This window comes from Oncorhynchus masou, chromosome 1 (assembly GCF_036934945.1).
Source record: "Oncorhynchus masou masou isolate Uvic2021 chromosome 1, UVic_Omas_1.1, whole genome shotgun sequence".
Classification (NCBI taxonomy): domain Eukaryota; kingdom Metazoa; phylum Chordata; class Actinopteri; order Salmoniformes; family Salmonidae; genus Oncorhynchus; species Oncorhynchus masou.
Window position 1 is genome coordinate 6,303,850 of NC_088212.1, and position 16,221 is coordinate 6,320,070.

The 16,221-nt window shown below is 48.2% G+C and overlaps 1 protein-coding gene across 1 annotated transcript in view; it reads left to right on the forward strand.

The window, feature by feature from the left end:
- Window positions 1-16,221, forward strand: part of LOC135510729 (extracellular matrix organizing protein FRAS1-like) — a 408,168-nt gene that overhangs the window by 379,019 nt on the left and 12,928 nt on the right. Inside the window, 6 exon segments of the mRNA XM_064931929.1 lie at window positions 1-82; window positions 516-730; window positions 7,529-7,679; window positions 7,983-8,090; window positions 10,094-10,253; window positions 12,725-12,841. The exon segment at window positions 1-82 is cut by the window's left edge and continues 79 nt beyond it. Of these exon segments, the coding sequence (XP_064788001.1) occupies window positions 1-82; window positions 516-730; window positions 7,529-7,679; window positions 7,983-8,090; window positions 10,094-10,253; window positions 12,725-12,841 (833 nt within the window).

Genomic DNA, 16,221 nt, shown 5'->3' on the forward strand with positions numbered 1-16,221 from the left:
TTCCTGCTGTCAGAGTCCATCTTCAGACAACAGCACGTCTGTTCAAACCTGGTCACTCTCAAAGACCTGCAGGGTGTCTCCGGTAAGGACACACGCAGACGCTCTGAAGTGTGTTACATCAGACACATGGCACATACACATACACATACACACTCATGCACACATATACACACGCATACACACACTCTTACAACAAATTATAAACACCCTTCCTCTAACAAACTTTTTGACGTGTCCTCTGTGTGTCTGTGCTCTCTGTGTGTGTCTGTCCTCTCTTTGGGTCTCTGTCCTCTCTCTCTGTGTGTCTCTCTCCTCTCTGTGTGTCTATGTCCTCTCTCTCTGTGTGTCTCTCTCCTCTCTGTGTGTCTCTGTCCTCTCTCTCCCTGTGTGTCTCTCTCCTCTCTCTCCCTGTGTGTCTCTGTCCTCTCTCTCCCTGTGTGTCTCTGTCCTCTCTCTCCCTGTGTGTCTCTGTCCTCTCTCTCTCTCTGTGTGTCTCTGTCCTCTGTGTGTTTCAGAGACGGGTTTCCTGGATGATGTCCAGTATGACAGTATCTCTCTGGGTCCGGGTTATGACAGACCCTACCAGTTCAACCCCGGTGTCCGAGAGGCTCAGAGCATCCAGCTGTATAAACACCTCAACCTGAGGAGCTGCATCTGGACCTTCGATGCCTACTACGACATGACGGAACTCATCGATGTCTGCGGAGGCTCAGTCACTGCCGACTTCCAGGTACGAGAGACTCCCTCGGGTTCAGGTACCGTACCCTCTTCTTGTGGGTTATCCATGTCACTGCATTTTGTTCGCTATCGGGTCCACAGTGTTATTGGGTCCACAGTGTTATCGGGTCCACAGTGTCATCGGGTCCACAGTGTTATCGGGTCCACAGTGTTAGCGGGTCCACAGTGTTATCGGGTCCACGGTGTTAGCAGGTCCACGGTGTTATCGGGTCCACAGTGTTATCGGGTCCACAGTGTTAGCAGGTCCACAATGTTAGCGGCTCCACAGTGTTATCGGGTCCACAGTGTTAGCAGCTCCACAGTGTCATCGGGTCCACAATGTTATCAGGTCCACATTCAGTGATGTGATCACAGTCTGTATTGTTCGATTCTGAGTTAAACTCGGAACATTGTTATACTCAGAAGTATAGTATCTGAGGAGTGATAGAGACTGGGTTTTTACATCAGAAGTTAATGGTTATCTGTAGGAGCCAGATGGCTGTTGAATGTATTGGGTGGAAGTCACAGGGTTGCTAGAGGGGATAAAGTTGGAGACCTTTAGATTAGGCCTCAAGGGGGTCGAGGTCAGGTCAGATAACCTTTAACCTCTAACGTCGAGCAATCCCGTATCCGGGAGCGTAATCATAGCCTCAAGCTCATTAGCATAACGGGTGTCCGTTAACTATTCATGAATATCGCAAATGAAATGAAAGAAATATATTCACTCACAAGCTTAGCCTATTGTTAACAACACTGTCATCTCAGATTTTCAAAATATGCTTTTCAACCATTGCTACACAAGCATTTGTGTAAGAGGTATTGATAGCTAGCATAGCATTAGCCTAGCATTCAGCAGGCAACATTTTCACAAAAACAAGAAAAGCATTCAAATAAAATCATTTACCTTTGAAGAACTTTGGATGTTTTCAATGAGGAGACTCTCAGTTAGATAGCAAATGTTCAGTTTTTCCCAAAATATTATTTGTGTAGGAGAAATCGTTCCATTTTGTTCATCACGTTTGGCTAAGAAAAAAAAATGAAAATTCAGTCATTACAACGCCAAACTTTTTTCCAAATTAACTCAATAATATCGACAGAAACATGGCAAACTGTCACGCCTTGGTCTTGGTATTTTGTGTTTTAGTTAATTAGTTGGTCAGGCCAGGGTGTGACATGGGTTTATGTTTGTTGTATTTCTTAGTGGGGTTTTTTAGTTATTGAGATTGTGGCTGAGTAGGGGTGTTGCATAGGTTTAGCTGCCTGAGGCGGTTCTCAATCAGAGTCAGGTGATTCTCGTTGTCTCTGATTGGGAACCGTATTTAGGTAGCCTGGGTTTGACTTTGGATTTGGTGGGTGATTGTTCCTGTCTCTGTGTTAGTGTTCACCAGACAGGCTGTATAGGTTTTTCACGTTCCGTTTTTTTTTTTTGTATTTATAAGATATTTCGTGTATCGTCATTTGTTCCATTAACCTGTTGCGACGCACAATCCCGGATCCGGGATTCTATTTATAGCCTCAAGCTCATTAGCATAACGCAACGTTAACTATTCATGAAAATCGCAAATGAAATGAAATAAATATATTTGCTCTCAAGCTTAGACTTTTGTTAACAACACTGTCATCTCAGATTTTCAAAATATGCTTTTCAACCATAGCTAAACAAGCATTTGTGTAAGAGTATTGATTGCTAACATAGCTATAAGCCTAGAATTCAGCCAGCAACATTTTCACAAAAACAAGAAAATAATTCAAATAAAATCATTTACCTTTGAAGAACTTCAGATGTTTTCAATGAGGAGACTCTCAGTTAGATAGCAAATGTTCAGTTTTTCAAAAAAATATTATTTGTGTAGGACAAATCGCTCCGTTTTGTTCACGTTTGGCTATGAAAAAAACCTGTATACAGTTATAGCCTCAAGCTCATTAGCATAATGTAACGTTAACGATTTCTGAAAATCGCAAATAAAATGAAAATAATGCGCCTGCTCTAAAGCTTAGCCTTGTCTTAACAACACTGTCATCTCAGATTTTCAAAATATGCTTTTGAACCATCGCTATTCACTAATTTGTGTAAGAGTATGCTAAGCTAGCTTAGCATTTGAGTAGCATTTAGCACGCAACATTTTCACAAAAACCAGATAACCAAATAAATAAAATCATTTACCTTTGAAGAGCTTTGGATGTTTTCAATGAGGAGACTCTCAGTTACATAGCAAATGTTCAGTTTTTCCTGAAAGAATCTTTGTGTAGGAGAAATCGCTCCGTTTTGTACATCACATTTGGCTACCGAAACGAACCGAAAATTCAGTCACCAACAACTTCAAACTTTTTCCGAATTAACTCCATAATATCGACCGAAACATGGCAAACGTTGTTTGGAATCAATCCTCAAGGTGTTTTTTCACATATCTCTTCATTGATATATCGTTCGTGGAAGCCTGCTTTCTTCTCTGAATTCCATGGAAAAATACTTGCAGCTGAGGTTTGCGCACCAATTTCGGCGCAGGACACCGGGGCGGACACCTGGTAAATGTGGTCTCTTATGGTCAATCTTCCAATGATATGCCTACAAATACGTCACAATGCTGCAGACACCTTGGGGAAACGACAGAAAGGGCAGACTCATTCCTCTCGCATTCACAGCCATATAAGGAGACAATGGAAAACGGAGCCTCAAAAATCCTGCTCATTTCCTGGATGCCGTTTCATCTTGGTTTTGCCTGTAGCTCACGTTCTAGGGCACTCACAGAAAATATCTTTGCAGTTCTGGAAACGTCAGAGTGTTTTCTTTCCAAAGCTACCAATTATATGCATAGTCGAGCATCTTTTTGTGACAAAATATTGCGCTTAAAACGGGCACATCTTTTTATCCAAAAATGATATAACGCCCCTAGAGTTTCAAGATTAAAGAACATGAGTAACCAACACGCTGCATTCCGGTCCGACTCTCTTTCGACAAACGAAGAACTTCATTACAGAATCACCCACCACACACGGACTGAGCAGCGTGTTAACAGGCAGGAGCCACAGGAGAGGCAACAGAAGCAGCTTCAGTGGGAGAGGCTACACCACTTGGAGAATTGGACATGGGAGGAGGAACTGGACGGAAAAGGACCCTGGGCTCAGCCTGGTGAATATCGCCGCCCCAAGGAGGAACTAGAAGCGGCTAAAGCGGAGAGGCGCTGGTATGAGGAGGCAGCACGGCGATGTGGATGGAAGCCCGGGAATCAGCCCCAAAAATTTCTTGGGGGAGGGCTATCAGGGAGTATGGCTACGCCAGGTAGGAGACCTGCGCAAACTCCCTGTGCTTACCGGGGGGCTAGAGAGACCGGGCAGGCACCGTGTTATGCAGTGGTGCGCACGGTGTCCCCAGTGCGGGTGCATAGCCCGGTGCGGTATATTTCAGCTCCGCGTATCGGCCGGGCTAGATTGAGCGTCGAGCCAAATGCCATGAAGCCGGCTCTACGCATCTGGTCCCCAGTGCGTCTCCTTGGGCCGGCTTACATGGCACCAGCCTTGCGCTCGGTGTCTCCGGTTCGCCTACATAGCCCAGTGCGGGCTATTCCACCTCGCCGCACTGGCAGCGCGACCGAGAGTATTCAACCGGGTAAGGTTGGGCAGGCTCAGTGCTCAAGAGCTCCAGTGCGCCTGCACGGTCCGGTCTATCCAGTACCACCTCCACACCCCAGCCCTCCGGTAGCAGCTCCCCGCACCAGGCTTCCTGTGCGTGTCCTCGGCCCAATACCACCAGTGCCAGCACCACGCATCAGGCCTACAGTGCGCCTCGCCTCTCCTGCGCTGTCGGAGCCTTTCTTCTCTCCTCCGCTGTCGGAGTCTCCCGCCTGTTCAGCGCTATCAGAGCCTTTCTCCTCTTCAGCGCTGCCGGAGCCTCCTGCCTGTTTGGAGCAGCCTGAGCTGCCAGTCTGCATGGAGCAGCCAGAGCTGCCAGTCTGCATGGAGCAGCTAGAGCTGCCGGTCTGCATGGAGCAGCTAGAGCTGCCAGTCTGCATGGAGCAGCTAGAGCTGCCAGTCTGCATGGAGCAGCTAGAGCTGCCAGTCTGCATGGAGCAGCTAGAGCTGCTAGTCTGCATGGAGCAGCTAGAGCTGCCAGTCTGCATGGAGCTGCCAGTCTGCAAGGAGCTGCCAGTCTGCAAGGAGCTGCCAGTCTGCATGGAGTTGCCAGTCTGCATGGAGTTGCCAGTCTGCATGGAGCTGCCAGTTTGCAAGGAGCTGCCAGTCTGCAAGGAGCTGCCAGTCTGCAAGGAGCTGCCAGTCGGCAAGGAGCTGCCAAAGCGGTTAGTCTGCATGGAACAGTCAGAGCTGTCAGTCTGCAAGAAGCCGCCAGAGCTGTCAATCTGCATAGAGCAGCCAGAGCCGCCAGTCAGCATGGAGCAGCCAGAGCCGTTAGTCAGCATGAAGCAGCCAGAGCTGCCAGTCTGCCAGACTCTTCCAGATCTGTCAGTCTGCCAGACTCTTCCAGATCTGCCAGTCAACCAGACGCTTCCAGATCCGCTAGTCAGCCAGACTCTTCCAGATCTGCCAGTCAGCCAGACTCTTCCAGATCTGCCATTCTGCCAGACTCTTCCAGATCTGCCAGTCTGCCAGACTCTTCCAGATCTGCCAGTCTGCCAGACTTCCAGATCTGCCAGTCAGCCAGACTCTTCCAGATCTGCCAGTCAGCCAGACTCTTCCAGATCTGCCAGTCAGCCAGACTCTTCCAGATCTGCCAGTCAGCCAGACTCTTCCAGATCTGCCAGTCAGCCAGACTCTTCCAGATCTGCCAGTCAGCCAGACTCTTCCAGATCGGCAAGTCAGCCAGACTCTTCCAGATCTGCCAGTCAGCCAGACTCTTCCAGATCTGCCAGTCAGCCAAACTCTTCCAGATCTGCCAGTCAGCCAGACTCTTCCAGATCTGCCAGTCAACCAGACTCTTCCAGATCCGCTAGTCAGCCAGGATCTGCCGGATTCAACTGCCTGGTTGGGCTTCATCTCAGTACTGGGCTTCCTCTCAGTACTGGGCTTCCTCTCAGTGCTGAGCTGCCCCTCAGTCCCGAGCTGCCCCTCAGTCCCGAGCTGCCCCTCAGTCCCGAGCTTCCCCTCAGTCCCGAGCTGCCTCAGTCCCGAGCTGCCCCTCAGTCACGAGCTGCTCCTCAGTTCAGTGGGGTTCTGGGTGAGGACTATTAGGCCATGGTCGGCGGCGAGGGTGGATCATCCCAGGACGCGAAGGGGAGGAACTATGACATTTATGGAGTGGGGTCCACGTCCCGAGCCGGAACCGCCACCATGGACAGACGCCCACCCGGACCCTCCCTATGGTTTTGAGGTGCGTCCAGGAGTCCGCACCTTAGGGGGGGGTTCTGTCACGCCTTGGTCTTAGTATTTTGTGTTTTAGTTAATTAGTTGGTCAGGCCAGGGTGTGACATGGGTTAATGTTTGTTGTATTTCTTAGTGGGTTTTTTTAGTTATTGGGATTGTGGCTGAGTAGGGGTGTTGCATAGGCTTGGCTGCCTGAGGCGGTTCTCAATCAGAGTCAGGTGATTCTCGTTGTCTCTGATTGGGAACCGTATTTAGGTAGCCTGGGTTTCACTTTGTATTTGGTGGGTGGTTGTTCCTGTCTCTGTGTTAGTGTTCACCAGACAGGCTGTATAGGTTTTTCACGTTCCGTTTTTTTTTTTTTGTATTTATAAGTTATTTCGTGTATCGTCATTTGTTCCATTATAGAACATGAGTAACCAACACGCTGCATTTTGGTCCGACTCTCTTTCGACAAACGAAGAACGTCGTTACACAAACGTTGCTCAGAATCAATCCTCAAGGTGTTTTTCACATATCTATTCGATGATAAATCATTCATGGCAGTTGCCTTTCTCCTCTGAACCAACTGGAAAAGTGGACGCAGCTGGAGATTGCGCAATAATTTTGACGGAGGACACCAAGCGGACACCTGGTAAATGTAGTCTCTTATGGTCAATCTTCCAGTGATATGCCTACAAATACGTCACAATGCTGCAGACACCTTGGGGAAACGACAGAAAGTGTAGGCTCATTCCTGGCGCATTCACAGCCATATAAGGAGACATTGGAACACAGCGCCTTCAGAATCTGGGCCATTTCCTGTTTGAAATTTCATCTTGGTTTCGCCTGTAGCATTAGTTCTGTGGCACTCACAGATAATATCTTTGCCGTTTTGGAAACGTCAGAGTGTTTTATTTCCAAAGCTGTCAATTATATGCATAGTCAAGCATCTTTTCGTGACAAAATATCTTGTTTAAAACGGGAACGTTTTTTTATCCAAAAATTAAAAGAGCGCCCCCTATTTCGAAGAAGTTAAGGGAGAAACAATGGTTTATTACCCAATCACTTCCTCTTCCTGTCGGACCTTAACAGATGTAAGGATTGGAGAGAAGTAGAGAGTGTCTAAGTGGGAGTATATATATATGTATATATATATATATATATATATATATATATATATATATATATATATATATATAAAAAAAACTTGCGGTGGTGCAAATGTGTGTTGTCTGAATACAGAAGTATATTTGGGAAGATTTTAACTTGTTTTTCCTGGTGTCCCGTAGAATTAGAACCTAACGGTATTACTGTACCCATGGCTACTCTTGCAGTTTCCCTGTGACATCCTTCCGTGCCAACCACAGTATGCAAAACAGTCTAAGGACTGACAATAGCTGTTGCTGCCCTTTTCAATCATGCCACGTTGTGTAACATCATGTCATATCATGTCAGCTTGTGTCATTTTGTCACCTCATGTCATCTGATCTCACGTCGTGTCTTATGTCCCCCCCAGGTGAGGGACTCGGCCCAGTCGTTCCTGACGGTGCAGGTTCCTCTCTACTTGTCGTATATCTACGTAACATCTCCCAGGGGCTGGGCTTCACTGGAACACCACACTGAAATGGAGTTCTCTTTCTTCTACGACACCGTGCTCTGGAGGACAGGTGTGTGTCTCCTTGGAAGTGTTGTGTTCCTGTGTGAATCCATTTAACTGTTGTGTTTCTGTGTGAATCCATTTAACTGTTGTGTTTCTGTGTGAATCCATTTAACTGTTGTGTTTCTGTGTGAATCCATTTAACTGTTGTGTTTCTGTGTGAATCCATTTAACTGTTGTGTTTCTGTGTGAATCCATTTAACTGTTGTGTTTCTGTGTGAATCCATTTAACTGTTGTGTTTCTGTGTGAATCCATTTAACTGTTGTGTTTCTGTGTGAATCCATTTAACTGTTGTGTTTCTGTGTCCACTAGGCATCCAGACAGACAGCGTTCTGTCAGCCAGACTCCAGATCATCAGGATCTCCATAAGAGAAGATGGCCGTCTGGTCATCGAGTTCAAAACACACGCCAAGTTCAGGGGTCAGTCCTCAATGACCTGTGTACTACTGTAGTGCACGGTATCATGTAGCCTACTGTAAATTGCTAAGCTATGGAAACGTCTCGTATATTTACAGTGCCTTCGGAAAGTATTCAGACAGCTTGACTTTTTCCACATTTTGTTTTACGTTACAACCTTATTCTAAAATGTATTTAATTGTTTGTTTTTTTCTCATCAATCTACACACAATACCCCATAATGACATCACAATACCCCATAATGAGAAAGCAGAAACATTATTGTGAATTTATAATGACAAAAAAAATCAAATATCACATTTACATAAGTATACAGACCCTTTACTCAGTTCTTTGTTGAAGCACCTTTGGTAATGATTACAGCATTGAGTCTTCTTAGGTATGATGCTACAAGCTTGGCACACCTGTATTTGGAGAGTTTCTCTAATTCTTCTCTGTAGATCCTCTCAAGCTCTGTCAGGTTGGATGGGGAGTGTTGCTGCACAGCTATTTTCTGGTCTCTCCAGAGATGTTCGATTAGGTTCAACCCCGGGCTCTGGTAGGGTCACTGAAGAACATTCACAGACTTGTCCCGAAGCCACTCCTGCATTGTCTTGGCTTTGTGCTTGGGGTCGCTGTCATGTTGGAAGGTGAACCTTCGCCCCAGTCTGAGGTCCTGAGCGCTCTGGCCAGGTTTACATCAAGGATCTCTCTCTACATTGCTACATTCATCTCTTCCTAGATCCTGACTAGTCTCTCAGTCTCTTCCAATAAAAAACATCCCCACAGCATGATGCTGCCACCAACATGCTTCACCGTAGGGATGGTGCCAGGTTTCCTACAGATGTGACGCTTGGCATTCAGGCCCACAGAGAATCCTGTTTCTTTGAGGAGTGGCTTCCGTTTGGCCACTCTAGCATAAAGGTCTGATTGGTGGAGTGCTGCAGAGATGGTTGTCCTTCTGGAAGGTTTTCCCATCTCCACAGAGGAACTCTAGAGCTCTGTCAGAGTGGCCATTGCGTTCTTGGTCACCTTCCTGACCATGGCCCTTTTCTTCCGATTGTTCAGTTTGGCCGGGCAGCTTTAGGAATAAGTATAGTTGGTTCCAAAATTCTTCCATTAAGAATGATGGAGGTCACTGTGTTCTTGGGGACTTTCAATGCTGCAAAATTTTTTGGGTACCCTTCCCCAGATCTGTGCATCGACACAATCCTCTCGGAGCTCTACGGACAATTCCTTTGACCTCATGGCTTGGTTTTTGCTGTGACATACACTGTCAACTGTGGGATCTTTTATAGACAGTTGTGTGCCTTTCCAAATCATGTCCAATCAATTGAATTTACCATAGATAGACTCCTATCAAGTTGTAGAAACATCTCAAGGATGATCAATGGAAACAGGATGCACCTGAGCTCCATTTCCAATCTCATAGCAAAGGGTCTGAATACTTATATAAATAAGGTATTTCTGTTTTCTGTTTTTAATAGTATCGGTAAAATGTCTTAAAACCTGTTTTCACTTTGTCCTTATGGGGTATTGTGATGTCATTTTGGGGTATTGTGATGTCATTATGGGGTATTGTGATGTCATTATGGGGTGTTGTGATGTCATTTTGGGGTATTGTGATGTCATTATGGGTTATTGTGATGTCATTATGGGGTTTTGTGTGTAGATTGCTAATGATTTTTTGGGGGGTATTATCAATTTTTGATCAATTTTTGAATAAGGCTGTAAAGTAACAAAATGTGGAAAAAGTTAAGGGGTCTGAATACTTTCCGGTGGCACTGCATGTGTTTGTCTCTGCCTTGTCAGGACAGTTTGTACCAGAGCACCACATTAATTAGTATCTTATTACTTTTGTAGCATATCATTTTAAAATACATGTACCAGGTCAACAGTGGTCTCGACTCCATATTTTTGAAGGAGACCACTGTGTTGAGGTCTGATCCCGATTCCTGTGAGACCAGGTCAATAGTGGTCTGTAACACGATGACTAACCTGTAGTTTTCTCCATCTTCCTCCTCCAGGCCAGTTTGTCCCAGAACACCACACTCTGCCTGGCCACAAGTCCCACCTGATGGTCCCAGACCACCTGGGGGGGATAGAGTTCGACATGCAGCTCATCTGGAGCGCCCAGTCCTTTGATTCTCCCTACCAGCTCTGGAAAGCCACCTCCTCTTACAGCAGGTTAGTAAACAGACATACTGTTATGTACAGGTATAGATAAATAGATATGCCCAGTCCTTTGATTCTCCCTACCAGCTCTGGAAAGCCACCTCCTCTTACAGCAGGTCAGTAAACAGACATACTGTTATGTACAGTTATAGATAAATAGATATGCCCAGTCCTTTGATTCTCCCTACCAGCTCTGGAAGGCCACCTCCTCTTACAGCAGGTCAGTAAACAGACATACTGTTATGTACAGTTATAGATAAATAGATATGCCCAGTCCTTTGATTCTCCCTACCAGCTCTGGAAGGCCACCTCCTCTTACAGCAGGTCAGTAAACAAACATACTGTTATATACAGTTATAGATATAGATAAATACACTGCTCAAAAAAAATTAAGGGAACACTAAAATAACACATCCTAGATCTGAATGAAATATTCTTATTAAATACTTTTTTTCTTTACATATTTGAATGTGCTGAAAACAAAATCACACAAAAATTATCAATGGAAATCAAATTTATCAACCCATGGAGGTCTGGATTTGGAGTCACACTCAAAATTAAAGTGGAAAACCACCTCTACAGGCTGATCCAACTTTAATGTAATGTCCTTAAAACAAGTCAAAATGAGGCTCAGTAGTGTGTGTGGCCTCCACGTGCCTGTATGACCTTCCTACAACGCCTGGGCATGCTCCTGATGAGGTGGTGGATGGTCTCCTGAGGGATCTCCTCCCAGACCTGGACTAAAGCATCCGCCAACTCCTGGACAGTCTGTGGTGCAACGTGGCGTTGGTGGATGGAGCGAGACATGATGTCCCAGATGTGCTCAATTGGATTCAGGTCTGGGGAACGGGCGGGCCAGTCCATAGCATCAATGCCTTCCTCTTGCAGGAACTGCTGAAACACTCCAGCCACATGAGGTCTAGCATTGTCTTGCATTAGGAGGAACCCAGGGCCAACCGCACCAGCATATGGTCTCACAAGGGGTCTGAGGATCTCATCTCGGTACCTAATGGCAGTCAGGCTACCTCTGGCGAGCACATGGAGGGCTGTGCGGACCCCCAAAGAAATGCCACCCCACACCATGACTGAACCACCGACAAACCGGTCATGCTGGAGGATGTTGCAGGCAGCAGAACGTTCTCCACGTCTGTCACATGTGCTCAGTGTGAACCTGCTTTCATCTGTGAAGATCACAGGGCGCCAGTGGCGAATTTGCCAATCTTGTTGTTCTCTGGGAAAATGCCAAACGTCCTGCACGGTGTTGGGCTGTAAGCTCAACCCCCACCTGTGGACGTCGGGCCCTCATACCACCCTCATGGAGTCTGTTTCTGACCGTTTGAGCAGACACATGCACATTTGTGGCCTGCTGGAGGTTATTTTGCAGGGCTCTGGCAGTGCTCCTCCTGCACCTCCTTGCACAAAGGCGGAGGTAGCGGTCCTGCTGCTGGGTTGTTGCCCTCCTACGGCCTCCTCCACGTCTCCTGATGTACTGGCCTGTCTCCTGGTAGCGCCTCCATGCTCTGGACACTACGCTGACAGACACAGCATACCTTCTTGCCACAGCTCACATTGATGTGCCATCCTGGATGAGCTGCACTACCTGAGCCATTTGTGTGGGTTGTAGACTCCGTCTCATGCTACCACTAGAGTGAAAGCACCGCCAGCATTCAAAAGTGACCAAAACATCAGCCAGGAAGCATAGGAACTGAGAAGTGGTCTGTGGTCCCCACCTGCAGAACCACTCCTTTATTGGGGGTGTCTTGCTAATTGCCTATAATTTCCACCTATTGTCTATTCCATTTGCACAACAGCATGTGACATTTATTGTCAATCAGTGTTGCTTCCTAAGTGGACAATTTGATTTCACAGAAGTGTGACTGACTTGGAGTTACATTGGGTTGTTTAAGGGTTCTCTTTATTTTTTTGAGCAGTGTATATATTTCAAGTCCTTTGACTCTCCCTACTAGCTCTGGCGGGCCATTTGCTCTTAAAGCTGGTCAGTAAGGGTTACTTGGTGGACAGACTTTTGTTCCAGCCCAACGCTAACTGCTTTCTCTACGTTCTGGAGAATTAGTGTCAGGGTTTGAATGTAGATCTCTTGGTCATCACAAAAAAATGTGTTAGCCTGCTAAGTTAAGCTAAAGCCTAGGTATCAGCCTGTTAGCCTGCTAAGTTAAGCTAAAGCCTAGGTATCAGCCTGTTAGCCTGCTAAGTTAAGCTAAAGCCTAGGTATCAGCCTGTTAGCCTGCTAATTTAAGCTAAAGCCTAGGTATCAGCCTGTTAGCCTGCTAAGTTAAGCTAAAGCCTAGGTATCAGCCTGTTAGCCTGCTAAGTTAAGCTAAAGCCTAGGTATCAGCCTGTTAGCCTGCTAATTTAAGCTAAAGCCTAGGTATCAGCCTGGGGACCCAATGCAAGTCTTCATGTCTTATGAATGATCTATGTTTACAAGGGGCTTCCCAAAGTGTTTCCCTCTTGTGTTCCAGGAAGGACTACTCTGGTGAGTACACTGTGTTTCTGATCCCCTGTACCGTGCAGCCCACCCAGTCCTGGACCGACCCTGGAGACAAGCCTCTGTCCTGCACTGCCCACGCCCCAGAGAAGTATGTCCCTCCACAGCCACCATACACTTCTTAGTGAGGGCCCCAGAGAAGTATGTCTCCACAGCCACCATACACTTCTTAGTGAGGGTCCCAGAGAAGTATGTCCCTCCACAGCCACCTTACACTTCTTAGTGAGGGCCCCAGAGAATAATGTCCCTCCACAGCCACCATACACTTCTTAGTGAGGGCCCCAGAGAATAATGTCCCTCCACTGCCACCATACACTACTTAGTGAGGGCCTCAGAGAATAATGTCCCTCCACAGCCACAATAAACTTCTTAGTGAGGGCCCCAGAGAATAATGTCCCTCCACTGCCACCATACACTACTTAGTGAGGGCCCCAGAGAAGTATGTCCCTCCACAGCCACCATACAACACTACTTAGTGAGGGCCCCAGAGAAAAAAATGATTATGGGAGGGGTTGAGGTTAGCTGAAGTATGGGACTGAAAAACAAAGAAAATATAACTAATGTAAAAATATACTGTGTCCGTAAAATGTACACTACCGTTCAAAAGTTTGTGGACTTTGTGGAAATGTCCTGGTTTTTGAAAGAAAAGCACAAACATATTGGTCCATTAAAATAACATCAAGTTGATCAGAAATACAGTGTAGACATTGTTAATGTTGTAAATGACTATTGTAGCTGGAAACGGCTGAGTTTTAATGGAAGATCTACATAGGCGTACAGAGGCCCATCATCATCAACCATCACTCCTGTGTTCCAATGGCACGTTGTGTTAGCTAATCCAAGTTTATCATTTTAAAAGGCTAATTGATCATTGGAAAAGCCTTTTGCAATTTTGTTAGCACAGCTGAAAACTGATGCTCTGATGCCATTGGAACTCAGGAGTGTATCAGGTTTCAAGGTAAGACCCAGATGCAGACCGTGTTTAAGTAACAATGTTTATTACAGCAACAGTGGCAAAGGTGCAGGACGGTAGGCAGGCTCAGGGTCAGGGGCAGGCTCAGGGTCAGGGGCAGGCAGAGTGGTCAGGCAGGCAGGCTCAGGGTCAGGGGCAGGCAGAGTGGTCAGGCGGGCAGACTCAGGGTCAGGGGCAGGCAGAGTGGTCAGGCGGGCAGACTCAGGGTCAGGGGCAGGCAGAGTGGTCAGGGGCAGGCAGAGTGGTCAGGCAGGCAGACTCAGGGTCAGGGGCAGGCAGAGTGGTCAGGCGGGCAGACTCAGGGTCAGGGGCAGGCAGAGTGGTCAGGCGGGCAGACTCAGGGGCAGGCAGAGTGGTCAGGCGCTCAGGCTCAGGGTCAGGACAGGCAGTGTGGTCAGGCGGGCAGGCTCAGGGTCAGGGTCAGGGGCAGGCAGTGGTCAGGCGGGCAGGCTCAGGGTCAGGGGCAGGGGCAGGCAGAGTGGTCAGGCAGGCAGGTACAGGGTCAGGGGCAGGCAGAGTGGTCAGGCAGGCAGGTACAGGGTCAGGGGCAGGCTCAGGCTCAGGGGCAGGCTCAGGGTCAGGTAGAGTGGTCAGGCGGGCAGGTACAGGGTCAGGGGCAGGCTCAGGGGCAGGCTCAGGGTCAGGTAGAGTGGTCAGGCGGGCAGGTACAGGGTCAGGGGGCAGGCTCAGGCTCAGGGGCAGGCTCAGGGGCAGGTAGAGTGGTCAGGCAGGCAGGTACAGGGTCAGGGGCAGGCAGAGTGGTCAGGCAGGCAGGTACAGGGTCAGGGGCAGGCAGAGTGGTCAGGCAGGCAGGTACAGGGTCAGGGGCAGGCTCAGGCTCAGGGGCAGGGTCAGGTAGAGTGGTCAGGCGGGCAGACTCAGGGTCAGGGGCAGGCAGAGTTGGCAGGCGGGCAGACTCAGGGTCAGGGGCAGGGGCAGGCTCAGGGTCAGGTAGAGTGGTCAGGCGGGCAGGTACAGGGTCAGGGGGCAGACTCAGGCTCAGGGTCAGGACAGGCAGAGTGGTCAGGCGGGCAGACTCAGGCTCAGGGTCAGGACAGGCAGAGTGGTCAGGCGGGCAGGCTCAGGGTCAGGACGGGCAGAGGTCGGTAATCCAGAGGTGGGGCAAAAGTACAGGGTCAGGCCAGGCAAGGGTCAAAATCCAGGAGGATGAGAAAAGCGAGGCTAGGGAAAAAGCAGGAGCTGAGACACAAAAACGCTGGCTGACTTGACAAACAAGACGAACTGGCAACAGACAAACAGAGAACACAGGTATAAATACACAGGGGATAATGGGGAAGATGGACGACACCTGGATGGAGGTGGACACAAGCACAACGACAAGTGAAACAGATCAGGGTGTGACAGAGTGACGGTTACTGATAGTGGGCCTCTGTACGCCTATGTAGATTTTCCATAAAACATCTGTGGTTTTCAGCTACACTGTTTTCTGATCAATTTGATGTTATTTTAATGGACAAAAAATATATTTTCTTTCAATAACAAGGACATTTCTAAGTGACCCCAAACTTTTGAACAGTAGTGGATATTGCGGTGTTCCTCAAGGGTCCATTATTGGACGTTTGTTATTTACTTAATGATGACCTTGCTTGCTCTATGTCTGTAATAAGTTGAAACGAGTGTTTAAACCAGAATTCTAGGAATGGTTATGCTGCTCTACATACAGAAACCTGGTAGCTGGAACCCCCAGGTTCCAGTTAACTATAGCCTTCCAGCAGACCAACCTGTCCTCCCTCCCCTCCAGGTTCCAGTTACCTATAGCCTTCCAGCAGACCAACCTGTCCTCCCTCCCTCCCCCCCAGGTTCCAGTTACCTATAGCCTTCCAGCAGACCAACCTGTCCTCCCTCCCTCCAGGTTCCAGTTACCTATAGCCTTCCAGCAGACCAACCTGTCCTCCCTCCCTCCAGGTTCCAGTTACCTATAGCCTTCCAGCAGACCAGCCTGTCCTCCCTCCCTCCAGGTTCCAGTTACCTATAGCCTTCCAGCAGACCAGCCTGTCCTCCCTCCCTCCAGGTTCCAGTTACCTATAGCCTTCCAGCAGACCAACCTGTCCTCCCTCCCCTCCAGGTTCCAGTTACCTATAGCCTTCCAGCAGACCAGCCTGTCCTCCCTCCCTCCAGGTTCCAGTTACCTATAGCCTTCCAGCAGACCAGCCTGTCCTCCCTCCCTCCAGGTTCCAGTTACCTATAGCCTTCCAGCAGACCAACCTGTCCTCCCTCCCTCCCTCCCCCTCCAGGTTCCAGTTACCTATAGCCTTCCAGCAGACCAACCTGCCCTCGCTCCCCTCCAGGTTCCAGTTACCTATAGCCTTCCAGCAGACCAACCTGTCCTCCCTCCCCACCAGGTTCCAGTTACCTATAGCCTTCCAGCAGACCAACCTGTCCTCCCTCCCTCCAGGTTCCAGTTACCTATAGCCTTCCAGCAGACCAACCTGTCCTCCCTCCCTGCAGGTTCCAGTTACCTATAGCCTTCCAGCAGA